Source organism: Notamacropus eugenii, chromosome 3 (genome assembly GCF_028372415.1).
Source record: "Notamacropus eugenii isolate mMacEug1 chromosome 3, mMacEug1.pri_v2, whole genome shotgun sequence".
Lineage (NCBI taxonomy): Eukaryota > Metazoa > Chordata > Mammalia > Diprotodontia > Macropodidae > Notamacropus > Notamacropus eugenii.
Window position 1 is genome coordinate 278233101 of NC_092874.1, and position 26223 is coordinate 278259323.

The 26223-nt window shown below is 40.7% G+C and overlaps 1 protein-coding gene across 4 annotated transcripts in view; it reads right to left on the reverse strand.

Annotated features, from left to right (window-relative positions):
• Positions 1-26223, reverse strand: part of NTN4 (netrin 4) — a 164908-nt gene that overhangs the window by 38703 nt on the left and 99982 nt on the right. For all 4 annotated transcript variants that reach the window (XM_072655623.1, XM_072655621.1, XM_072655620.1 and 1 more), the window contains exons 4-5: positions 25472-25598; positions 20862-21050 (exon numbers count right to left, since the gene is read on the reverse strand). In XM_072655623.1, coding sequence (XP_072511724.1) covers positions 20862-21050; positions 25472-25598 — 316 coding nt within the window. The remainder of the gene's footprint in view (positions 1-20861; positions 21051-25471; positions 25599-26223) is intronic.

A 26223-nucleotide genomic window follows, 5' to 3' on the forward strand; every position in this document is an offset into this window, starting at 1 on the left:
AATGCATGTCTTATTCTGTAATAACTTTCTAATTGGTCTCCCTACCTCAACTCTCTCCTGGTTTTAAGTTTTCTCAAGTATAGTTCTGATCATGTCACTCAATAAACTCCATTGGCTCCCTATTACCTCCTAGATTAAATAAGAAACATAAAATCCTCTGTCATTTAAAGCCCTTCACAACCCTGATCTGTTTCCCATCTTTCTACACTTATCTCTGTGCACTTTATGATATAAGTACACCAGCTTATTTGCAGTTTCTTATACATGATCCTCCGGCTCTGATTGACATGCCTTTGCAATGGCTATCCCCCAGGACTGGAAGCCTCTCCCTTCTTCACCTCCGTCTCAGTTTCTCTAGTTTCCTTCAAGTCTCAGCTCAGATCCCCCCTTCTGAAGGAGATTTTTCCCAGACCCCCAGCTACTAACATCTTTCCCCTCTGAGGTAATCTTCTATCTACTCTATAAGTAACTTATACTATATGTTGTTATTTACATGTTGTTCCCCCACAAGAATGTCATCTCCTGGAGGGTAAGGAGATTTATCTTTCATTGTATCCCTAGCTTTCAGCACAGTGCCCAGTACAGAGGAAATGCTTAACAAATGCTTGTTGGATGGTTACTGGGGATAGAGGGTGATAGTACTCTATATCTGAATGTGGATTTCAAACTGGAGGGTAACAGTGAACTAATAATAATGACTAATAGCTGGCATTCATACAGAACCCACCCTATGCACCAGGCATTGTGCTGAGGGCTCCAAAATTACTGTTATTTGATTTTCACAACACACCTGAGAGGCAGGTGCTGTTTATTATTCTCATTTTACAGGTGAGGAAACTGGGACAGACAGACTTGCCCAGAGTCCCTCAGCTAGTAAGTGTCTGAAGCTTCCTAACGCCCAGTTGAACATTTTATCCACTGTGCCATCTAGCTACCTAATGACTTCATATTTGGTGAAGTCAGAAATTCTGATTCTCTATTTCTGTAGGTTCTCCTTTTACAGAATGACAAAATCTCAGAGCTGGAAGGGACTCCAGCGGTGATCTAGTCCAATCTATACCCCTCTATTTCTCACCCAATAAGCAGTACTCCTGCCTTGGCTTGGAGAACTCCATGAGGCAGTCCACTGCACACTGGCACAGCTCTGACTGTGAGGAAGATCCTCCTTAGGCTAACGAGATAAATTTGCTTCTTTCACCCTCTATCTATCTTTGCCACCCTCTGTGGCAAAGAAGAAAATTCTACTTCATTTCCCATATGAAATAGCTCTTCAAATACTTAAAGTCAGCTTTTGCTGTCCCTTCTTTGGTCTTTATTCTTGGCTAAACTTTGCTCCAACCAAACCTCTATTTGTCTAATGTTAAGGCCTTTCCTCTTGCCGGCTGCCTTATTTTGAATACTCTCTAGGATTAATGCACTCTCTGAAATGCATCACTTCAGGCAGAAGACAATACTTCAGAGAGGCAGTGAGTCCACAGAAGGCCTGACAAGACTTTCAACTCCCTTGTCATGGACACTCTGCCTTCCTTAATTCAGCTTCAGATTACGTTAACTTTCTTGTGTGCCACATCAAATATGGACTCAAAGTGAATTTGTATTTCCTTAAAACACCCCAGAGTTTTCACACGAACATCTCTTCTCACGCCTTTCCCATTTTATATTTGGGAAGCTGATTTTTTAAAACTGGAGCAAGAGGCTCTACATTCACCTCTATTAAATCTCATCCTATTAAATTTGGCCTAATGATCTATCTTGTCAGGATCTTCTTGTATCTTAGCTCTGGGATTCAATCTATCCTACCAAACTTTGTGCCATCTACAAATTAGATAAACATGCTACCTATGCCTTTGTCCCAGTCACTGATAAAACAAAACAAAGCTTTGAATGGGGAATGGCCCGTTCTAAGTTGACACTGAACTATTAACAATTACTATTTGGGTCCAGGCATTCAATAGACTCTGAGTATGTCTAATTATGATATTATCTAGCTACATGTTTCAATATTTTTCATAATAGCCTGGCAGACTTTATCAAATACTTCCTTTTTACCTAGGCTGTATCTATAACATACTCCAATCTGCCAGTCTAGTAGTGCAGAAAAAAAGACATAAGTAAAGCTGGTCATATATGACCTGCTCTCAGAGAAGTCATATTAACTCTTTGATATCATGACTTCTATTCTAAAATGTTCATTTGCTATCTCCTCAATAATATTTTAATTGCTGAGACTCAAAGTCAAGCTCTCCTGCTCTCTAGTCTTTCAAAGATCATAGTGGCTTAGCAATCACATCTAATGTATATTAGGACAGAAATTTTATAAAGTATATATAGAAACAGAGAATTGAACTGGCCAAAAGTGATCATCTAACACTTTCCTCTCCCAGTATAAGACTGTTCCCCACAACAGCTCTTCTGAGTCTGATTTTATTGAATAATATTAGGAAAAGAGATCACCTTTAGAACTCTTTGAGGGAGTTCCCATTGACAAATATGTCTCACTAGCATCAGACCTTCACTTCTAATTTGGCTTAAACTCCCTTTCTTTATTTTCTTCCAATTATACTTCATTTGAATAACCCTTTGACTAGGCTAAGTACACTAGTCCTTCCTGCTCCCCCATGCTTATACTATGTGATATGTGTAGAAAGCTGCTGCTTAGCCAAGCTATTCATCTCTTTAATCTTTATTCATCAGAACCACACTCTTCTGAATTATTTTTGTTGCTCTGTTTTGAACTCTCTCTGATTTGTCATATCTCTCTAGTATTGTGATTCTTCAAGATGAAGTCCTTATTTCAGGTTCTAAAGCAGGGATTCTTAACCTTTCTGTGTGTCCAATGGACCCTTCTCAGAATAATGTTTTTAAATACAGAAAATCAGATGTAGAATTATAAAAGTTAAGGGAAAAAAAGATGTATTTTTTTCCCCCATTCAAGTTCATGGACCCTCTGACCCCAGATTAAGAAGCTTGATCTAAAGGAATATGTTTTCTAACTTATGGTAATTTCTCTTTGTGGCCTAAAATATCAAGGATTGGCTTTTATTTTTGTTTTTGAAATTAGGCCTCTATATCTCCCTGAGGCTTGAAGTGCAGTGGTCGCCAATTGCCTGACCTTGCTACTGCCTGGCCCTGGCACTCTGACATTTCTGACATGGACTTGCTCATCCCTGTTTAAAAAGCCCGAGGGCCCTCTGCTCCTGGGGGCTCATCCTCTTGGTAGTATACTTAGGGAGGATCCCTGATCACTCAGAACTCCTCAGCCTTCTTTTTAGCAGGGATCCTAGGAGAAAATCATCATGTCCTACTGTAGGGCATCTTAATAATCAGATTGCTTCATTCCAAACTTAAAAAAGGTTTATTGTTCAGCTGATAGTATGTAACACAGCTAACATGCTTCTTCTTCCTTGATTTCTTTTTGAAGGTCTTCTTGATCCTCGGGTATTTTTTCCTGATTAATTTTGCCTCTCATATTAACTTAATTCTGATCAACAGGAGTTTAGTTTTGCCAAACAATCAACAAGCATTTATGAAAGGCCTGCCATATACCAAGATCTCTGATAGGTTCTGGGGACATAAAGACAAAAATTATACAGTGTCTGCCCTCACAGAGTTACATGGATTTGACACGGAGAGACAGAATGGACACATACAAGACATACAAAGTGGTTTTTTTTTTAAAATCAGGAGCATTAGAAGTTGGAGGAAATTAGGAAAGGCTTCCATAGGAGATGGTATTTAATTACCCTTTGAAAGAAACTAGGGATGCTGAGAAGTGAAGGTGAGGATGGAGGGTATTCTTACACTAGAAGGATGAGGCATGTCAACAGATGAAAACATTTTATTATAATTCTGCTTTCAAATAAACATTTTCACCCTATTTTTATTTTCTTTGCCTTATGGATAAAAAAATACACTGCATCAATTGATAGGCTTGGTCCTTCTGATTTCTACATTCCTTTGTCCACTTATTTCTTTCCTCTCCAACTTTGTTTATTTTCTAGGGTTTTTTTTTTTCAAATTAAGGTCAAACCTCCCTAACCATGCCTGCCCAGTCACTTGTTCTATTTAGAACTTGCTCTATATAAATAGTTACTTCATGTTGATTCTGTATTGTTATCACTCACAGTTGCTACTAATACATAACAAAGCTTTCTCTGTGCTCTGTATGAAGTGAAACTAATTGTTTTGGATTTCATAAAGCTATGATTTGAATTCAATTAGATAGAAGTTGACCAAATCCCTACTATGTGAAAGGTACTATCATAGGTGATGGGGATACAAAAACAGATCAGAGGCAACCTCTGTTCATGAGGAACCTTAAAATACAGTAGGGATGAGGAATATTCTATATTTTGTGCACAGAGACTTGTTTTAATAGGTGGGGTCAAGAAGGAGACTAAATTATTTTTGTGTTTCTTTCTAGTGTTAATTGTTTGACACAATTAGCTCTTTGATGAGGTGTAAACTCAGGTGGTCCTTTGGCCCCTGAACACCACATAGAGGATGACTGATTAATTCATAGTTCATGCGTCTACATACATCATACAAAATACAAATTGTTATTTTGGTATTTTATTTTCAATATTCATTTCCATAAGATTTTGAGTTACCAAATTTCCTCCCCATCTCTCTCCTCCCCCACTCCAAGACTGTATGCATTCTGATTGCCCCTTTCTCCAATCTGCCCTCTTTTCATTATAATATTTGTATTTTAAAGGAGAGCACTAGGAGAGGGAAGGATGAATAGAAGTAAGAACCATTTCCTGGCAGTTCTGGGTCATGGGTTACATTTGTGGGGAAAGAGGGTATTCTTTGATATTTTTTGTTCTAAGGTATAGGACATGAGTACTAGTATAGACACCTCAAAACTGTACTGTATGAGCTGCTACTTGTGAAGGCTCACTGGGATCGTTGAAGCTTTGTTGGGTCTGGGCTTTGATTACTAGCAGTAGCAGTGTTTAGACAGATCCTTGCAAGTACCAAGGGAAGGCTGAGTCTATAGGAGCAATGTACAATTATGTGTTGGAGGCACACACAACCTATGACAAAGATACCGTAGTATTTGCAGAGGGAGAAGATATAGGGTGTGTCTTGGGGGAGTCTTGTGAGGATAAGACTGATCCCTCTTTTGTCCCCTGAAAGATGAGATCTCCTTGTCATGGTTCAAAAGTTTAACATGGAAAAGGTCTTTGCCTTGGCATGGATTATGTCTTTTCAATAAAGTGTGAACTTATCTTACCTTGGGTTTCAGGGTTAGTTGATACATCTAGGTTATAGATTTGGACTTTGCAACTAAAAGGAAATGTAGAAATAGCTGGTGAAAATAGCAGGCTAAGAGAAACACAAAGAAAGCAGAAGGATATATAGAGCCTCAGAATTAGTTCCCTGGCAATGGAAGCCTGTACGTCAGTGAGGGCTTTTCAGGGAACAAAATGGCCTCAGAGATAGTAGATTGAAGCAGTGGTAGAGGGGTTATGAGTTACTGGGCCAACTTGGAAGGTACAGAAATTCAAACTGTCAGCATTGGGTCAGAAGTGGTGGAAAAATGGAGGAGCTCCTTAATCAAATTTCCAAGTCCCAGTGGAGGGAATTCTAAAACTACTGAAGACTCCTTGGACCTATCAGATCCTGGTGCCAAGGAACAGTAAAGGGCAGAGCTATTATGTGAAGATCAAACCAAGACTTGCCTTCCACTTGGACTGTGAAAGTTAGAAAATGGAGTTGACTCTAATAACCTCAAATGCTTTCCTTGGTCAAATAGACCTTAACCCCAGAGTTGGACCATACAGACCCTTGGAGATATGGGGTTCAGCAAAGAAGAGGTTTGTTTGATTATCTTGAAACTCTGAGTGCTTTTCTTTGGCAGGAGAAACTCAACCCAATGGTAGTTAAAAAGGAATTAAGATCAACAGAGGTTAATCTTGACAAGGTAATCTCACTCTTCACTCAGGAAATACAAGAAATACATATTCAGGAGGGCCTTCCTAGGCTGTTCCTGGGCATACCCACTACATTATTATATCAAGCAGAATAAAGAATACCAGACCAAAATGCCATGAGAAATTTGATGGAGAGAGTATTTTCACCTAGCAAATGGCGGGGGTATGATCATGTGACAGCCAAAAATTATAAAGGAATATCACAGGAAAACAACAATTTATGGAAAACGTTTTTTGTTGTTGATTTCCTCCTTTCTTTTTGCCTTCCACCTTCTTGGCTTGTTTATGCCATGTCTAGAATATGCTCCCAATCTCTGCCTGTTAAAATCTCCTATCTATTCTTCAAAGTGTAGTTTGAATGCCACTTCTTTTGTGATGCTTGTCTCAATTATCCTTAGCTGAAAGTGATCACTACTTCTTCCTAACTCTCCTAGTACCTTGATTATAAAGGTCTTGTATACTTATTATACTCTATTTTGTATTACTAGATTGTAGCTAACTCATAAGCATCACTTTCCTGGGTCTCAGTTTCCTCATTTGTAAAATGAGGGGGTCAGTAAGTCAATCAACAAGTATTTACTAAGCACTTATTATGTGCCAGGAAACATGGCTAGGGATACAAAGAGAGGCAAAAAACAGGCCCAGTCTATTGGGGAGACAACATGTAGCAATTAAATACAAACAAGATAAAGACAGGATATATTGGAGGTAATCAACAGAAAGAAGGCACTAGAAATAAGGGGGATCAGGAAAGGTTTTATATGGAAGATAGGCTTTAGCTGGGACTTGAAGGAAGACAGGGAGGCCTGGAGGCAGAGATGAGAAGGAAATTCCAGACATGGGGGAAACCAGTGAAAATGCATGGAGTCAGGAGATGGAATACCTAGTTTGTGGTACAGCAAAGAAGCCAGTGTTGCTAGACTGCTAAACACACTAAAGTGAGTAAGGTGAAAGAGTGGAAAGACATAAGGAGGAAGGATAAACAGAAGATATTATCACCTAGAGGTGCTAGGTAGCCTACTGGAGTTTAACGACCAGAGCAGTGACATGGTTAAACCTGTGCTTTAAGAAGATCACTTTACTGATGCGTTGTGTAGTTTGTCCTTCGTTCTCAAAGACACCACAACATTGGCAAGATGCTGCCATGACTTGCAAGTGAATTGGACTTAAGTGAGGGGGGACTCTGTGTAAAGTCACCAGACTCACTTTCTCCTCTCGAGTCACGTGATATAGTAGCCAGATATAGATCAGGACAAGTGGAGATGGCCCAGGATGCCTTGGGAGACCTTGGCCTTTTTAAGCTAAGGTGAGTTTTCACTTTGACTATGGCAATGGCCATTCAGTGATTATGGCTGTTTAGGAAGTGAGCCAAAGGATGGGTCCTTCGATTAAAAAAAAATCAAAGTGGGAAGGGAAGACCCTCAGGGTTTCTGACCAAAGAGAAATAATTACTCTTTACATTCACCCTGAGCTATCAGGGCCCAAAATGTAACCATTAAGTGGTACGTAGAGATGGATTGCAGGGGCAAAAGGTAGACGGTAAGCTGGAGGGAAAGGACTGTCTTTTGTCTCTTTTTGTATTTCCAGAGCTCAGCATGGACCTGGCACACAGTAGGCACTTAACGGATTTTTATTCATTGATTTTCTGAACGAAGGAGGAGGGAAACATAAGGAGCATAAGGTTATGTGAGCACTAAACACTCCAGCTTCTTTTCTTCTATTTTCACATGAGACAACACAGAGGCAAATATCGTGGGGCAGGGTGTTGTAAGGATTTAAAGCTTCTGCTCCCTATGCTTTCTTTCTCTGACTTCCTCTGACTTCACACTGGTAAACTATCAAGAAATGGGAACTGAATTTGGAGAGTAAAGCCTGAGCTTCACCAGTAAGGCCAAATAACCAGTCTGCACTTTGGCATACATTTCATTTGGAGTCTAGTGCAGAGGAACTAAACTAATCTTTTACGCTCTGCCGAAAGGCTGCTGAATATACTGGTCCTCGCCAACTACAGGAGGGTATGTGACAAGGGTATGTTCACTTTTTCAGGCGGTTCCATTGCTTTGATAAAGGATGAAGACTATTTTTGTATTTGCTGTGGACAGAGTAAAGCTGTGTAATAATAAGAAAAATTACTCTTATTTTGATCAAAAAATATGAGAAAGAGCATTGGATCTACAATTAGAAGGAGAGGGACTGAATGAATCCTGACTGCTACTTACTCCCTGCATACCATGACCTAGGGCAAATCACCCCTCTGGGCCTCAGTTTCTTTAGACGTAATATAAGGGGCTTTGGCTAGAAGATCTCTAGATTTCTAAACTATGTCTCTACTCGCTTTTGTCCAACTCAGTGGGACTCCGTAAACACCTATCATGTACAAGGGACTGTGATGTAGTTACTGGGGCTAGAAGAAGGACTGGATGCATTTCATTGACATAGGGAACTCCTGGATAAGGAGATTCTATCTACCAAAGCAGGTCAGCACTTTTTCTGCAATTTATAATCTTAAAGTATTGCCTAGAGCACCAAGTGACTTGCCCAGGGTCACATGGCCAGTAAATACTAGTCAGAGGCTGCACTCAAACCCATGTCTTTTCTACCTCCAAGGCTGGCTTTCTATCTACTACTTCATGCTTCCTCTGGGGAAATGTTAAAAGAAAAATGAAAGACAGTAGCTGAAGTAGACAATCTACCAGCAACTACCAAATCAATAAGAATTTATTAGGTACTTGCAATGTGCCAGGAATTGTGGTTGGTGTCTGGGATACAGATAAAAATGAAACAGTCTTTACCCACAATGGGCTTATATTCTAACAGGAGAGACAATGAGCACATTTAAACATACTTATAGCATAAACATAAAGTGATGAAATACAAACATATACAAAGTAGTTAAATACAAAGTAGTCTGGGAGAGAGGCCACTGGCAGCTGGGGATGACCAGGAAAGCCTTCCTACATGCATAAAATGGTGATTGAGCTGTCTTACAGGAAGAGAGAAGGGGGAGACAGGAAAGGAGCTCATTCCAGGCATGGAGAACACTCAGATGATTTGGGAATTGAGTAAATGTTGTATAGTTATATACTATAAAACATTTCTTTCAAAATGTTGTGCTTTGCTTAAGAGAGGGAATTTTCTACATCCATCAAGCATCTCTGTATTAATAGTCTATACCTGGGGTTCCCACCTGGCTTATCTAAAATGTTCTTCTAAGTTCTTACAGGAGGTGGGGAGGGTGAGGCACTATGTGTTTCAACAATACAGGATTGCTGAAAAAGCAGTTGTCTCATGTAGACTCCGGTTAAATGATTTTTAAAAAATCTTATTTTTGTTGATATCCAAATATTTTTATCCCCCTTTTCTTGTCTTCATCTGAACAAAGATTTAAAAAAGAGAAAAAGAAAACTAGCTCAACAAAACTCAATCAACATATATTTGCATCTTCTTCGTTATCTGGCACAGTGCCTGGCACACAGTAGGTGCTTAAATGCTTGCTGACTGAGTGCTCAATAGTGTCTGGCAGTGTGTGCGATATTCTACACCCACACTCTTCTACTTTTGCACAGAAGGGAGGGAGTTGCTAAATGATTTTTAAAACAATGATACACTGACATAGATATATCAGTTTAATTTTACGTTATGCAGGTAAGTATATGTTGTAACTAGATAGTGCTAAAATGACTAATACGGACGTTTGTCAATGCATGTGATGTTTTACTTGGCTGAGGCAATTCTTGTCTTGTACATTGTAAATTATTTATATGTCACAAATCCACACACGGTAAATGAGGGAGCTCCCTTCCCCCCTCCACTGAAATATTTAGCTATGTATTTTGAGACAGTTATTCTAGAATTCTGCATTTTAGAATTTCTAATAACCATACATATTTTTTTCCTGGAGAAAAACAAGGATTAAGGGTCAGGAATTTTGAAGGGGGAGATAAGAATTGATACTACTGCTATCAGAGTTTATGTCTACCATAGTGTCAGGAAAAATATCCATTAATCATATTATCTGCATAAATCTGCCTCTTGCCAAGACCGCTCAGACATCTAGCCAGACTTTTAGCAATCCCCTAGGATCTACTGTAACTCTGTAGCGAATTCTGGGACAAGATTAAGCTATGGATGATCATTAATATGTTACTTTTAAAATGATGTTGATACCTTCCCTCAAAAAATTTCTACCCGTTGTTCCATTTAACACTCAAATCTAGTTGACTTCTAAGAAATCAAGCGATAATGGGGTGTAGGGATCAGGGGAAGAAGTTGGCAAACTGAGTAAGATAAAGTTAGACGTCCTGGGGTGTCCATGGTTCTTCTCCTTCATAGTTGAAAGCTAAACGCAAGTACCTGATTCTTTGCTATAAAGCTAGGCTAGTGGTGGAGGGATTTACATCTCCATTACATTTTATGATTTCACTTGATAGGAACAAATCTAAAACGTTACTATGTCTTATTAGGTCCCAATGGGCTGGTATACTTCATAGAATACTTTGTAGACTAGTCTAAATGTAGGGGAAGTAGCCTACTGTCGAATGCTATCCGGGGCACATGACCTGTATAACGGTGAAGATTAGCATTGTTGTTGTTCAGTCATTTCTGTCTGACTCTCTGTGACCCCATTTGGATTTTTCTTGGCAGAGATACTGGAGTGGTTTGCCATTTCCTTCTCCAGATCATTTGACAGATGAGGAAACTGAAAGGTTAAGTGACTTGCCCAAGGTCACACAGCTAATAAGTGACTGAGGGCAGATTTGAACTCAGGTCTTCCTGACTCTGGGCCTGGTGACCTATCCATTGTACCATGTAGCTGCCCTGAAGATTAGAAGAACTGTCTAAAAAATCAGGGCTGGGAACTTAAAGCTTTTCTCTTTCTGTTTCTCAATGATGTCAAGAAAAAAATGAGAATAATTAGAGAAGTCTGGTGAAAATATGGGCAAGACATTCTTGTTTAAAGGGAACTACCCAACCTTGTTTTAAATACCCTGGTCCAATCTGACTTCTTCATCAATTCGAGTTTCTTAAGTATGATTTCATGAAGCTGCTTAGGCTTTTAATAACCACTATTAAACAGAAATTCAGGGGTTCCAAAAGTAAGATACTATCCTAATATTGATCCTGCCCGGATATTCCATCTACGTTCATCTATTGTTAGACACAATATTCCTCATAGTATAGAGGTTAAAATCATGGGCTATTTTAATGTATTAATGGGTAGTCTGTTTGAGTTCCTTTCTCTTCTCAGCCCTATTTTGACTTAATAAGGTTAACATTTCCCCCCATCACTACAGACCCTAAATGCGCTGACATTTGTTTCAGAGCTAAAGAAGTAAATTCAGTAATGCTCTCACTAGCCCTAAAAAAAACAAACAGCTTCTCTGGAATCCGCAGGAGTGGCTTCTTGGCCATGAAAGCCAGTGGTTGATCAGCTGCTTCCCAACAGTTGACTCAGTATAAGACTGAATAAAGAGGAAGTGAGAATAAACAGGGATGATTTAATTGCCCACAGGAATAAATCTATTGGTTAGATCCGGTTCAGAACTCTGTTTATTCTGGTCTGGTCTCATTATCAACAAAATCTTTGACCAGTAACTCAAAGTACACATTTCTTGACCACAACATAAAGTATTTAGTGGGAGAATGGAAGAGACAAAAAAGGGTCCTGGGAAAGCTGGGATTTCCTTCTCTATCTGGGAGGAGGTTAGTTAACTTTGTACATGATCCCAAACAGAGGTTACTACTAACAAATTAATCATATTCTACTTCGTTTTCTAACTTAGTTTACTAATGTTAGTAAAGGAAGGCTAGGAAGGTTAGGAAGGAAGACTAGATTTGAATTCTTTTATGTTAATGCCCTTACTCTCTCTCAGAACCTCTATAGAAAAAGAATAAAAGATTCCCCCAACATTTCTGTGATAGCCTTAATCCTTTGTGTATACTAACTCTGTAACTAAGCAGAATGAGCACAGTTTGATGCCCTGCCTCCTCCCTGTTGCCAGCCCTCTGCAACCACATAAATCTCACCCGGATGCTTGGAAGAGTTACTCTTCCTGGGCCAATGTGTGCTGGGAAGAAAGAACTTTAGGGGTGTGGTAAGGGTGGAGCTTCCCATCTATTTATGTTTCTGGCATTGCAACAGATGGTGGACAGCCTGTGTCTATTGGCTATTATATATATGATTAACTCCTGTATGTGAACACAGGATTTTGCTTGTGATTCATTAGACACAGACTTCTAGAAATGAAAGTAACCTTAGAGATCATCATTTTCGAGATGAAGATATTGAACTTGACAGAAGGACTGACCAAGCTAGGGGGTGAGGGACAAAGGTGCCTCAGCCAGTGTCCTAAAGCTGTGGTGTCAAACAAGTAGAAACAGCAGCTACTCAACCACGCATAAGGATCCCTACAGGTAGCACACTGACTGGGTTTTAAAATGTCGTATTTTCTATGTTTTATTATATTTTTATTTAGTTTGTTAGCTATTTCCCAACTTCATTTCAATTTGGTATGGGCCACACTTGAGACTGTTGCTGCAGGATGTCTGTCATTTTTGCTCTAAAGGACAAATATCCCCATGTGAATCTAGCCACAGGGTCAGTTGGATCTGTCCATGCATGTGCCTATGCAGGGAATTCAGCATTAACTGGAGGAACCTGTGATGGGGTGGGATAAGCCATGGGACAGGAGGCCAGGAGACCTGGATTCCGGCTCTAGCTCCACTGCCCGTTAGCTGTGGGAGCTTGGGCAAGTCATCTTTTTCTGGTTCTTAGTTTCCTCATATGAAAGAGTAGCTCAAGAAATTGTGGCATACCAAAGGGCTACAAAAATGTGCACACCCTTTGACCCAGCAATATCGCTACTAGGACTGTATCCCCAAGAGATCATAAAAATGGGAAAGGGTCCCACATGTACAAAAATATTTATAGCAGCCCTCTTTGTGGTGGCCAAGAACTGGAAATCAAGGGGATGCCCATCAACTGGGGAATGGCTGAATAAATTATGGTATATGAATGTAATGGAATACTATTGTGCCATAAGAAATGATGAACAAGAAGACTTCAGAGAGGCCTGGAAGGACTTATATGATCTGATGCCGAGTGAAAGGAGTAGAACCAGGAGAACTTTGTGCACAGCATTGACCACAGTGTGTGAGAGTTTTTTCTGGTAGACTTGGAATTTCGTAATAACGCAAGAACTTATTAAAAAAAAAAAAATCCCAATGGTGGTTTTCTAAGGCAAAATGCCTTCCACACTCAGAGAAAGAAATATGGAAGTCATTCGCAGAATGTAGCAGATCATGTTTGTGTGTGTGTGTGTTTTTGTGTATCATGTTTTGATTTGTTATATGATTTCTTCCATTTATTTTAGTTCAACTACATAGCATGACTATAGTGAAAACGTACTCAATAGGAAAGTATATGTAGAACCTATACAGAATTGTATGCGGTTGTGGGGAGGGAGTGGGGTAGTGGGGGATAGGTGTGGGGGGGAAAAAATCTTAATTTTATGGCAGTGATTGTAAAACATTAAAAAATAATAATAATAAAATTAAATAAAAAAAAGAAATTGTGGCATATAAATGTAATGGGCTATTACTGAATGTAAGGGGGAAAAAAAGCAAATATGAAGAATCCAAACATGGGAAGATTATAGGAACTGATGTAAAATGAAAGAAGCAGACTTTAGAAAACAATGTACATAATTACTACAGCAGTGTACATGTAAAAGAATCATCAAAATGGAATGGAATGCTACATAAGTATAATGACCAAGGCTGGTCCTGAAGAAGACTGGAGAGAATGGACCTCCCTCCTTTCACTGGAGAGGTGGAGGAACATGGGGGTGGCATGCTGTTTATCTGTCAGATGCCAATGTGTTGGTTGGTTTTGCTGAATTTTCTCTTTCTTTCCTAATCATTGTTACCTTTTCATTCTCCTCAAACCTCCACAGCTTCCCCTCCCCTCCCCACCTTCTCAGCTGAGGACTCTGTCTCGTATTTCACTGAAGACACTGACGTTATTTTCTGAGAGCGTCATCCTCTCCCACTTCACATCACTTGGAGGCGTTCTCTCACTGAATGAAGTAGTTCTTCTCCCTGCCAAAACAAACGCTTCTATGGGCCCACATGATCCCCGTCCATCCTGTCTTTTCCAGAAGATCATCCCCCTATCAAGCCCATACTGTACTCGTCAGTCTCTCCCTACCAGCTGCCTTCCCTGCTCCCAACAAACAAACACACCCATGTTTCCTCCAGTCTCAAAACAACCCTCATTTGGTATATCTATTCCTCCTAGCTTTCACCTTCTCCTTCCCTCCTTTGTGGCTAAACCCTTTGGGAAGGCTCTCTACAATGGGTATCTTCACTTCTTTTATTCTCAGTTTCTTAAGTCCATTCTGGCTTCCAAACTCATCCAACTGAAACTGCTCCCTCTCCAAAATTCCCAGCGATCCCTCAGTTGCCAAATCTAACAGCTTTGCTCAAGCCTCCTTTTTCTTGACGTTTGTGGTCTCTGACACACTGTGACCACCCTTGTTGTCTCTGAATTCCTTTGGCATTGCGCTCTCCTGGTTCTCACCCTACTTGTTGGATGGCCCCCCTTCTGTCTCCTTCGCTGCATTTTCACCCAGTTGGTGCCTGATAAACAAGATCAGTTTTGGTCCTCCAAGGCTCTGTCCCAGGCTCTACTCTCTTAACTCCTCGTGATCTCATCAGCTCCCAGGCTTCAGTGATCTAAAATCTACCTATCCAGCCCAACTTCTCTCCTGACCTTCAGACTTACAGATCCAAATGCCTATTAAACATCTTGAACTGCATGTCTTGTGAACATTTTAAATTCAGCATATCCAAAACTGAATTCATTATCTTTCTTCCCAAACTATCCTGTCTTTCTAACATCCCTATTATTAGTGAGGGTGCCACTATCCTCCCAGTCACTTTGTCTGAGCCCCCTATCCAATCTGTTGCTAAGTCTTATTGATTCTGCCTTTGTAACATCTCTCCTGTATGCCTCCTTCTCTCTTCTGAGTGAGGAGGCCTCATCTGGTGCAGGCCCTCACCACTTCACACCTGCACTACTGCCACAACTGCTGGGGGGGGGGGTATGTGTGTCTGCTTGCCGCAAGTCTCTCTTCTCCAGTCCATCCTCCACTCAGCTGTCAAAATGATCTTCCTAAAGCACAGGTGTGACTGTGTCACTCCACTATTCAGTCAACTCTAAAGCTCCCTATTTCCTATAGGAACAAATGAAAAACCCACTTTTGGCTTTTCAAGCCCTATCATGACTTGGTCCCTTCTTCCTTTTCAGTCTTCTCCTACTTTATTCCCCATCCATGAACAGTATGACCCAGTGATGTTGGCCTCAGTGTTTTTTAACACAAGACACTCCATCTTTAGAGTCCATGTGTTTCACTGCCCATGTCCCAGACCTAGAATTCTCTTTTTTTGTCTCTGCCTTGTAGCTTTCTTGGTTTCCTTGAGGTTTCAGCTGAAATTCCACCTCCTGCAGGAAGCCTCTTCCATTCCCTCTATTATCTGCAAATGGTGTGTGAATACACACATACACATGTATTCATATATGTATATACACATACATACATATAAATGTATATATGTATATATATATATATATATATATATATATACACATATTTGGTAAAAGCTGTTTTTGTGCTGCTTTCCTCTTTAGAATATAAGCTCCTTGAGGACAGGGCTGTTTCTACCCAGCTTTGTATCCCCTGTGCTTGCCACAGTGACTGGCACATGGTAAGTACTTCATAAATGCTTACTGACTTAAGTTGACTTGGAAAAAGGTTCAGTGAGTAGGGGAGGGATATAAAGAATATGATGCAAAAACAAAAGCAAAAAATGAAAAGGAAGGGAATAAGCATTTGTAATAAATGCCTGTTCATTGACAGTTCTTCTGAAGAAGGGAAGCTTAGAAGCTAACTGGGTGTCAGACCCTGTAGGTATCAAGGATACACACACAAACAAGCAAGACTGTTCCTGCCCTTGAGGACCTTACACTCTAATGAAAGACCACAAATCAAAGGACACTAGGAAGGAGAGGAGGCAATCAGGAAGGGGCTTAGAGGACTAGACTTTAGGTAAGAGAAGGCAAATGCTCACCTCTCAGAGCCAGGAGGCCTAGGGGAAGAGTCTGAGATTTCAGGAGAAGGGATATAAGGATAAGGATGAGGGCTGAGGAGCAGACAGCATGGGAAGAAGATGGCTAGGAAATGGTGTGGAAGCCTGCACTCCAGAAAGACTAGGCAAAAGCTCAGTTATCAGAGCTGGGGAACCCAAATGAGGAGTCCAAGTTCTAGTGAGAGGGAGAAGAGGATGATAGTTGGAGAGGAGACAGCTAAGAAGATGAAATGAGTTGTCCAATATCACACAGGGACCAAACACAAATGAGATTTGAACTAGGGGCTTTAGGCTACAAATCCAGGGTTCTTTCTATTACACAGTTTTATTTACTTCTAATCAATAAACAAACACATATGTTGTTGTTCTGTCATTTTTCTGTTGTGTCCGACTCTCCATGACCCCATTTGATATTTTCTTGGCTAAGATACTGGAGTGGTTTGTCATTTCCTTCTGCATTTTACAGGTAAGGAACTGAGGCAAACAGGGCTAAGTAACTGGCCCAGGATCACACAGTTAGCAAGTGTCTGAGGCCAAATTTGAACTCAGGGAGGTGAGTCTTCCTGACTCCAAGCCCCACCCCCTATCCATCATGCCACCTAGCTGCCCTAACAATAACAAACTAATCAATGAATCAATAAACAAATACAAATGATTATTTTCAGATGCCTTCTTATAATGATGAGTGAGAGGGGGTTAGGCAACCGAAGTGGAAGGAAGGATGAACAGTGATGGAAGACAAACTTTTCAGATCTAACAATTTTGCCTGAGATCATAGCCCTTAGTCTTTCACTGGGCAGGGACAAAGAAAAATGCGAGGAAGCATTTTTGGCACATATGGCTTTGAAGGTTCATCAAGTGAGCTAACGTGCAGAACTTTGCAAAGCTTAAAGCGTTATATAAATGCTATTTTTAAAAATAGCTTAACTTGCCTGGTTTATAGAGGGTTTTTTAAAATGAGTTTAATTACAAAGAAATTTCATTTTGAGAGGACTTGTTAATTATGGTATCACTGAATCTGAGCATTCTGGTTTTATTGCAGTTTCACACACACGATATATGAATATATATACACACATATAATAACAATAGGGGTACGCACACATGATGCAAATGTATGCATACAACACTCTTAGCTACCTCCATACCTCTCTTCGCTGAGCACTTAGTGAGCAAGGACGTGATGTGAGGCACTGAACACAAGTAGTGATGAGCACACCCAATCACCTTCCAGGTCCTCTGAGGATGACATCAATCTTTTGTCCTTCCTTGCTAAAATAAGGACAGCTGACTTTCATATTGCACTCGCTATGTCCAGACACACCACTGGCCTCCTTCACAGGAACTCCCTTCTAGGATAAGAGGTTCTCAAATCCTACCTTTATCAAAAATGGAGGTAAAAATGGTAGGAACTCTTCTTCTCACCACATCATGTATTTCACATGGTCCAGAATAAGGATCACACCCATCTATACATTTCACTGTTATCAGGGCAAAGGCTGAATTTTTACCTTCTTTATCAGTTCTCAGAGAGGGCACAGCTATTTACACACGGTGGAAGCTGTTATCTATCACATATAGTACAGAGACAGCAGTTCTAGAGGGAAAGCCTGTATCTTCTCCACGCCTTTCATACAGCCCAGAGAGGTGTGTCCCATGTCACTTGATGGTGCTAGGGAAATAAGAATCTCTTGGAACATATTACACTGACTATACTATTAGGCACTTCTAATAGTAACTCACATTTCCTCACTGCTTTAATATTTTCAGGGAACTTTCTTCATAACAACTCTTTGAGGTAGGTAACGTAAATATTATTACATTATTTTATAGATTTGAGAAATGAAGCTCAGAAAGAAAGTGACTAGTTTAGGGTCACACAGAGACAGAAATATACCACAGTGTATTGGAAAGAATGATGACTCAAGTCAGGGGATCCAAATTCAAATCCTGGCTCTTTCACTTACCTTGTATAACCTTGAGTCAGCTACTTAATCTTTCTAGTTCTCAGTTAGCTCATTTATAAAATGAAAGGGTTGGACTGGATGAATGAATGAATGAAAAGCATATATATATCACTATGGTAAATGCTGGTTGATTGACCAAAGCCTATAAAATCTTTTAGGCACAAGTCTTTTAAGAGAACTGAATAAATAAATGTTAATTGACTATGAACAGGACAAAGTAATTCTTATTATCCTATCTCTTTCCCTTTTCACAAGTGTACTAAAATTAAGGGATTTTTTAAATTTATAGACTTAGGGTTTATGACCATTGTACATTAACTAGGATTATAGGGCATAACTTGAAAATAGTGCTCTAGTTTAAAAACAACAATAACCCCACAAAAGGAGGTATTTCTTTTGCCCCTAATAACTTGGGCAAAATTTCTACTTTAAACATTTTATTTTAAGGCTTGGGCATTTTTCTTTTGTTTTTATAAATTTTGTCCCTGTTGGATCCCTTGGTGGGTTCTTCAATTTTCCTTCCTTTGTGTATCTTACTTTTACAAACAAACCTTTAAAAAATGAGTTCTTTCCATGTCCCTTGTGAAATAAAAGGCTTGTAACTCTGCAGTTGTCAATGGATACCACATTATCTCCTTGCTTTTTAGAATGGGGGGAATGATAATGTTTATTCACCCCCTCTTCCTTCAACACTAATAAGACTTGGAAAAGGCAGTAGTCAAGGTCCCATAAATGACTGAGAAGAAGACTTTTTAGTGCTAATGGGATAGGGTCTTTTCAATTTAAAATCAGCTTTCACCTTACAAATAAGGCACTCCTAATGGCCATTAGATCTGGCCAAAATTAGAGGAGTGATTTTTGTTCTCTGCCCACAGAGGGCATTGGGGAGCAGGCCGCAGAGACCCTAAAATGAGAGACAATAATTTTTACTGAACCTTAATGTGATTCTGTCAATTCACAGACATTTATGAAGTTCCTATATTGTGTGAGGTAGTATGGCTACCAAACCAAAATGAATCAGTCCTTGTTCTGTAGGAGCTAAAGGTTTGCTGTTAACCATCTGAGGAGGAGAGCATGAGAAGACATGCCGGCAGGGCAGCAGTCTGGCCATGGCCCCGTCTCTCACTAGCTTCCTTCCAAGAGCTGGCTCTGTGGGTTCTCTAGCCCCCCAACACATACCCAGGCACATGGACTTACTTCATCTCCAAGGTGACCTTTCATAGTGACCTGTTTTTAGTCCTGCCACATAAATCACATGGATCTCCGTGGATTCTACTCTTTTCAAAACTATCTTTTTTAGGTTCAAGCCAGTGCTCAGCAGAAAGTACAACTGCTCTTCAAGACTTTAGCCATTTTAGGGGACAAAGTAATGACTTGTAGATCCCATGTTAGTTATGATCCAAAGTGCCTCATTTAGCCATATCAGGTTCCAGGAAAAGCAAAATCTTTTCTGTTCTTTAAGTGATCAACACTAGAATGACACAATAGGAATTTGCATGTAACCTTTCTTTTTCATTTCACTAACTAGATTCTGTTTATATTTTGGTTCAGTTTGTGGTCTTCTTATTAATTAAAATTTAATCTTCCAAGTCAAGGGTCAGCAAACTATGGCCAGGGTCACATCTGGGGCCTGTTTTTATGTGACTAGTCAGCTAAGAATGGTTTTTATATTTTAAAATACAATTAAGCTTTATTTTAAAATGTAAAAACCACTCCTAGCTCTCTCTTCCTTGCTTATGACTAGACATGGCTTAATGTCATTCTAAGTGCTCATTTCTGGATAGTTCTTCCTTCAAAATCAATATCTTAGCTCTTTCTTTGCCCTCTTCTTTGAACCTTGTTTTCTAGTGCTATTTTAACATAATGGTGTTTTCATCTGATAATAATGTTACTCAAGAGGCAAAATGGCATTGTGGGTAGAGGGCAGGGCTTGGAGCCAGCAAGATCTGGGCTCAAATCATGCCTCTGATCCATTCTGACTGTATGATCCAAGGCAAGTTACACGTAACCTCTCAATGCCTTTGGCAGCTCTCCAGGAGGTGAAGTCACAATCAGAGAATGTGCCAACCTGCACTGGTAAGAGGGAGTTTCCTATAGAAGTAAAATTAGAGGCTCTGTCCTTATTCTTATCCTATCATTCACATTACTCATCACCAGCTGTGAACCAATTGCCACGTGCCGTGCAGTCAAGCCAGGAGAGCTGAAGCAACAAGGCCCCCAGAGGAAGAAACAGGATGTAGAACATCCCAAGCAAGTCAAACCCCACTGCCATCTTGACCACCAACTGCCTTCAGGCTCTGAAGAAAATATCCCAGGACCTGAAATCCCAAAGCCTTGGGAAGAGCCCTGCTTCCAGCCTTATGCCCTCAGCCATCATCCTGTGATTTCTGTGGAGAGGAAGCCTGGCAACCACAGCCAATGAAGATCAAGAAAGGAAAGCTCTTGCCACTAAAGCCTCTGGCACCAAAAACTGGTAGGATTCTATCACTGGGAATCACATTAAAGAGGAGGCATCATCATCTGTCTGCTGCTAAGCCCTAAAGACCAGGAGACATTTTCACTTAACTTGTGTGAAACCTTCTATGACTTTTTAATTTGTATCTTCCTTTCTCCTTCCTTCCTTCCTTTTTCCTTTCCTCCCTCCCTCCTTTCTTCCTTCCTTCCTTTCTCCCTTCTCTTCCCTCCTTTCCTCCTTTCCTTCTTCTTCCTTCCTTCTATCTCCTCTAGACTAAAACAATTGACAGTGGAAGGCACCTTCTCTTCCCTTTCGCTTTAAACCTCTCTTTCTTCCCTAGGAATCACTCACATTTGCAGGCATCTGGAGCAGAGAAGGGTCTCCGAAGGTCCCGATAGAAGCCTGGCTTGCATCGCTGGCAGTGTTGGCCTTCTGTGTTGTGCTGACAGTTGTCACACACTCCACCACTCCGATTTCCTGATGCTTCCCATACATCCTTGTCAAAGTGACATGTGTCAGCATGGCCATTGCATTTGCAGGCTGGGAAAAAGGAGAGAAGGAAAGTACATGATGAAAAATGAGATGAAAACGTCAGCTGTGATAAGGCTTTTAGAAACTAAGAGCATTAAAGGGTAGTCAGGGTTAAGTGGGTACCTGTTTTTAAAACACTGAAATTTCAAGACCTTTTTATGTTCTAAGGAAACTGACAAAGTTAAAATTTGTTTGTTAAGCAAAGAAACTGAAGTATCACTAATTTTAAGGGTGGAGGTTTTTATTAGAGAGGAAATTCTACAGATCAAAATGTCTCACTTTGCTGCAATGAGCTGCAAAAATCCTACAATGATCATGGTCTCTCTCTGGGCATCCCTTGGCCCCATTCAGATTGCTTTAATTGGCAATCAGTTTAACCAGTTAACAGCTTGAAAACTAGTGCAACACAACCACTTATGAAAGAGATACTGACCTACTGATTGCTCTGTCCTCAAATTTTCATTTGGCCCTCTTCTCAGGATCTCTCTTTTGCCTGAAGAATCTACCTTGTCTTGCATGCATATGTAAGCATGCCTTATCTCCCAGATTAGATGCAAATTGCAGGAGGGCAAGAGTCATATCTATTTCATCCCAGTATCCTTGATGCCTAGCTCAATGGCGTGAATATAGGGCCTTAACAGGTACTTGCTGAACTTGGACTGACCTAAGTAACACTCAGGAGTTACTTCCAAAAGTTCTAGTCAAAGTGCAACAAATATAAATACTGATTGTTCTTGGAATACTATGTCTGAGGTACAGCTGAACTACAGAGTATTAGGCTAGAGCAATCAAATTCCTTCAGAAACTACAAGTTCTCATTGTAAGCCAGCTACCCTATCTCTCAAGTATTAATTTCCCTAGAAATATTTCATAGATTATCTTTCAAAAGACTCAAGAAGCACACTCTCTTTTCTTCTTATTAACGAACTTAAATGAGCAACTGGTTTCTATGGGAAGGGCTAGAACGGCACTTTAGGAAATGGGGAAAAATTCTTTAGATTAGTTTAAGTGATTTAGAATAAAAATATAAACTTCCTCATTGACTGCAATTCAGCTTTAAAATATTCTTGCCATTGTTTTTTCAGTGTTTTCTTGATATATGATGGTACTAGGTCAGATTCTTAATTTGAAAAAAACTCTAAAATAATATGATAAGGAACATATATAGATACCATAATGATTTCAGATATATAGTTAAGGGCAATCGTTAACATTTTCTATAAACAAAAATAAGAGTCATACTCTTAATTGATGCCTGAAAAGATAGGGCTCACAATATCTAGCTTTAAATCTTAGAGATACTAGGAAAATCTAAGTTTTTGTCAATACCAGGACTTGGTGGCCAGTGTTTGGGACAGGCTGAGGCTGGGACTCTGAGAACAGATAAATCTGCCAAAATAAGGTGAGCGATCCTGATAGTGAACACCAGGAGGGAATCCAAACAAATGGTTGGGGAATGTAACAATAAACAGCACGCAATGACTAAAGTAGACAGACGAATGGTATGGGGAGAGCAACACTGGGTAAGAGGAGAATATTCCCGCAAACAGGATGAGTATAGCACCAGCACATCCAGGTGGAAGGCAGTGAGTAGGAGGAAGCAGGGAGGCAATCAGTGTGAGGAGATTTTGTAGCAGGAAACAAGGAGCTAGCCCAAGGGGACAGGTGCAGGGCTCAGGGCTTTAGTACCTAGTGAGAATAAGGCCTCAGGGTTGTAGGACCAGATAGAAAGAGAGAGATATAAGAACAGCTGAACTAGACAGGGCTCTCTCACTAGTACTGGGCTAACAAGGTGAGGGACTTAGTCACAGTGAACCATCGTGAGAGCTTGGGTTCAAAGTAAGCCACAGTAGAACCAGTGTGGACCACATGCCTACTCCTCTGCTTGGCCCCTAAAAGGCATTTAATAAATGCTTGATGAAAGAATCCTGGATTGTTCTTCTCTGTAGGAGAATAAGATCAAGCTACCTACAGGAATAGGTCTGATTTTTGGTGTTAATTCAACTCCCTAAAGAGAAATTAGCCCCAACTATAGAGGAAGCATTAAGGAATCATAATCCTGGTCATCACACTTGCAGTCACAGCCTAGAACAAATGCTTTAGTTGGAGATGTCAAGCCCCCATCAGCAGCTGGCAAACTGCCCAGGTCTCTGTGATCATCCTGTTTGGGCTCCGTGTGTTATTAACCATTGCTATAGGCTGCTCATTTATGACCTTCATTAGGAGTTCCCTTAACAAAAATAAAAATAAAAGAAGATATTATTCCCCTAGGGATTATGAAACTTACAGAATAATTTTAAAAGTACAGTAGTTTGACTAAGCTGGAAAAATTGGAGGTGAAGCTGCAGAAGTGGAACAAGCGATGGTTGGAGCTGTCATGGTTCACCCCCTCCCCAGCTTCCTTCCTTGACCACCTTCTCAGGGTTGTCCCTGGGGAAGTGCAGGCTCACTCATGGCTGCCCAGGAGAGGGTAGCACAGTTTATCGTTTGGAATCTGGTTTATCATTCAAAGTACCCTTGGCGAAATCTTTTTCTTTGTCTAGGACACTATAGCAGCTTTGATCACATACTTAATATATCTAGCCAGCCTGCTTTACAAAGCCAATCAATTAATTCAAAAAGTATTAAACAAGAGCCTTTTAAGTGTTGTGCACTCTGCTAGGCCCAAGGACATAATACAACAAAGCAATACCCATTCTTTAGGAGTTTACTTTCTCATGGGGTGAACAAGGACAAAATAAGTAAAAACAGAATAAATTAAAAACAAGGACACACAAATAAATAGAAACAAATGAAAGAGGCAACAGAGAACTCTCCTCAAAGCCAGGAAGACCTAGGTTAAAGACCTAACACTAAGATACACTGTGCACTGTGACCTTGGATCATTCATTCCATATCTCAATGTCCTAGGAAATTCTGCAGAACTATTTGCAAAGTAATAGAAAGAATGAGAACCAGTGTTCTATAGCACTTCCTTTTTAAACATTATTGCATTTTATCCTCAAAAGAACCTTGGAAGGTAGGTGGTTTTATTATCCTCATTTTACAGATAAGGAAAATGAGACAGAAAGAAATTGAAGTGACTTGTCAAAGGCCACGCACTGAATAAGTGTCTGGGACTGGCTTTCAACTTGGATCTTCCTGATTCTGGATCTAGCGCTCCCTCCCCTGCATCACTCATTGGATCAGCCTTGCTTGAGGAAGTTTCGTCACAAGGAGTGAGTTCCCGATACGAGTGAAATTACAGGTCTCCTCTCTCTCTGTACTCTTAAGTCTAAAGTAGGGAGAGCAGTAGCAGTGGGGGAGGGGGAGGAAAATCTTCACCAGAAGGTTATGCTTCAGTTGTGAGTTGAAGGAAAACATGGGCTCTATGGGGCAGAAGGGAGGGTGTCCAAGCATGGGGAGAAGCCAGGACAAAAGAACAGAAATGGGAGATGGGACGACTCTTGGGAGGAGCACAGAGCGGGCCAGCTTGGCTGGACTGGAGAGTGCTGGAGGAGGAATGAGGTGCAATGGGGCTACGAACACAGGCTGGGGCCAGGTTATGAAGGGGTTTATTCTGTATCCCTGAAATGATAGGGACTGAGCCTCTCCAGATATATAGGCCTGGGAGTTATTGGCATAGAAGGCGAATTCAACCCTAGGGAACTGGTAAGGCCACCGAGAGAGTGGAGAGAGAAGAGGAGGGCCTAGGACAGACCCTTGGGGGAATACCTTGGGCATATTTGGAGACAAGGGAAGGAATGAGGTTGGAAATTAGAGAAAGAAGATGACTGAGATTGCAATTTGCTGGAGAAGAGAGGAGATGAGATCAGTGGGGTCAATGTTACCAAGGAGAGGGCCTCATTTTCAGTGACTGTAGGAAAGGAGGAGAGAGTGCAGAATGATGGCAAGGGATCTGAGAGTAAATGACAGTGAAGAATTGAATTGGTTAAATAGAGAGTTGAGATTTGGAAGGGGGAAATATTAAGTGAAAATTGGGATAACTCTATTAAGAAAGTACAGAGGAGTAAAAGGGTTGAAGATTTTGATGAGCGTGAAAAACAGGTTTAGGAGGGAAGAGGCATAAAGAGAGATGGCATGATAGGAGTTTACGATCCCATAAAGGGATGTCAGAGCTTTTGACTGAGGAAGTGCAACACTTGTGTTCTGATGGAGGAATCCACGGTATGACCCCCATCTCCATGAGGTTCAGGTGGAATTCATAGGATTAGTACTGGGCTCCCGCAGTGGATCTCAGCAAAGTCCCCCATTCCAAGCAGAATGGGTAGCCTGGAAACTTTACAAACAGTGCCAGTTCTTGGTGGTTGAGAGGTGCCACAGGTTATGTTGGAAGAAGCTAGAATCATCTGTCTCCCCCCACCCTGTTGTCTCTGAAGACTCAGGAGACATGAAGGCTTCTGCGTGTCTCGGATTTGTCACTTACTTACTTCTGCACTCATTCGGGGCCCCCGTCTTGCCGTCTGCAGCCTGCCAAGGCCAGTCGTTGTAGAGGGGGGCACAGCGCTGGCAGTGGGAGCCTGCAGTGTTGTGCTTACACGTACACTTTCCATGCACCTACAACAAAAATAAACCAGAGCCATGACTGCAGGGGTGCCAGGGAAGAGAGAGCTTCCCACAATCTAGGCCACAGTGTCTGGCTCTCCCCTCTTGATGTTTATTTGTTTTGAAGGATTAATTGCAATCCCAGCAGATCCTGTGTTCAGTGTATTTGGGGATTTTTGAAGACTGAATAGCACCTTTTTTTTTTTTTTCTGATTGTTGGATGTGTGGTCCTAACTTGTATGTCATGAACACAGCCATTTTTCAGTGTGTTAATCCAGAGATCTGTAATCAAGCCAACCAAAAAATATTTACTGAGTATCTACTATGGGGAAGGTATTAGGCTTGGGTGAGACAAAGAAATACATATTGTTGTTACTGCTACAGAAGTACTAGGGGGATTCTGAGGAGGCTGGAGTAGCTAAGGATGGTTAGGAGAAATGGACTTGAAAAGCTAGAATTTCCAGAGGCAGAGAAGAGAGGGGGAGACATCACAAAGGGAGCGAACTGCAGGAACAAAGGTGTGAACATGAGGAAGCAGAAATCATCTTTGTGGAGAGCAGCCATTTTTTTAGCATGTCTGAAATGCTCTGAATGGACACAGGAATAACCCCTTAAGACCAAACATTGATGGCAAAAA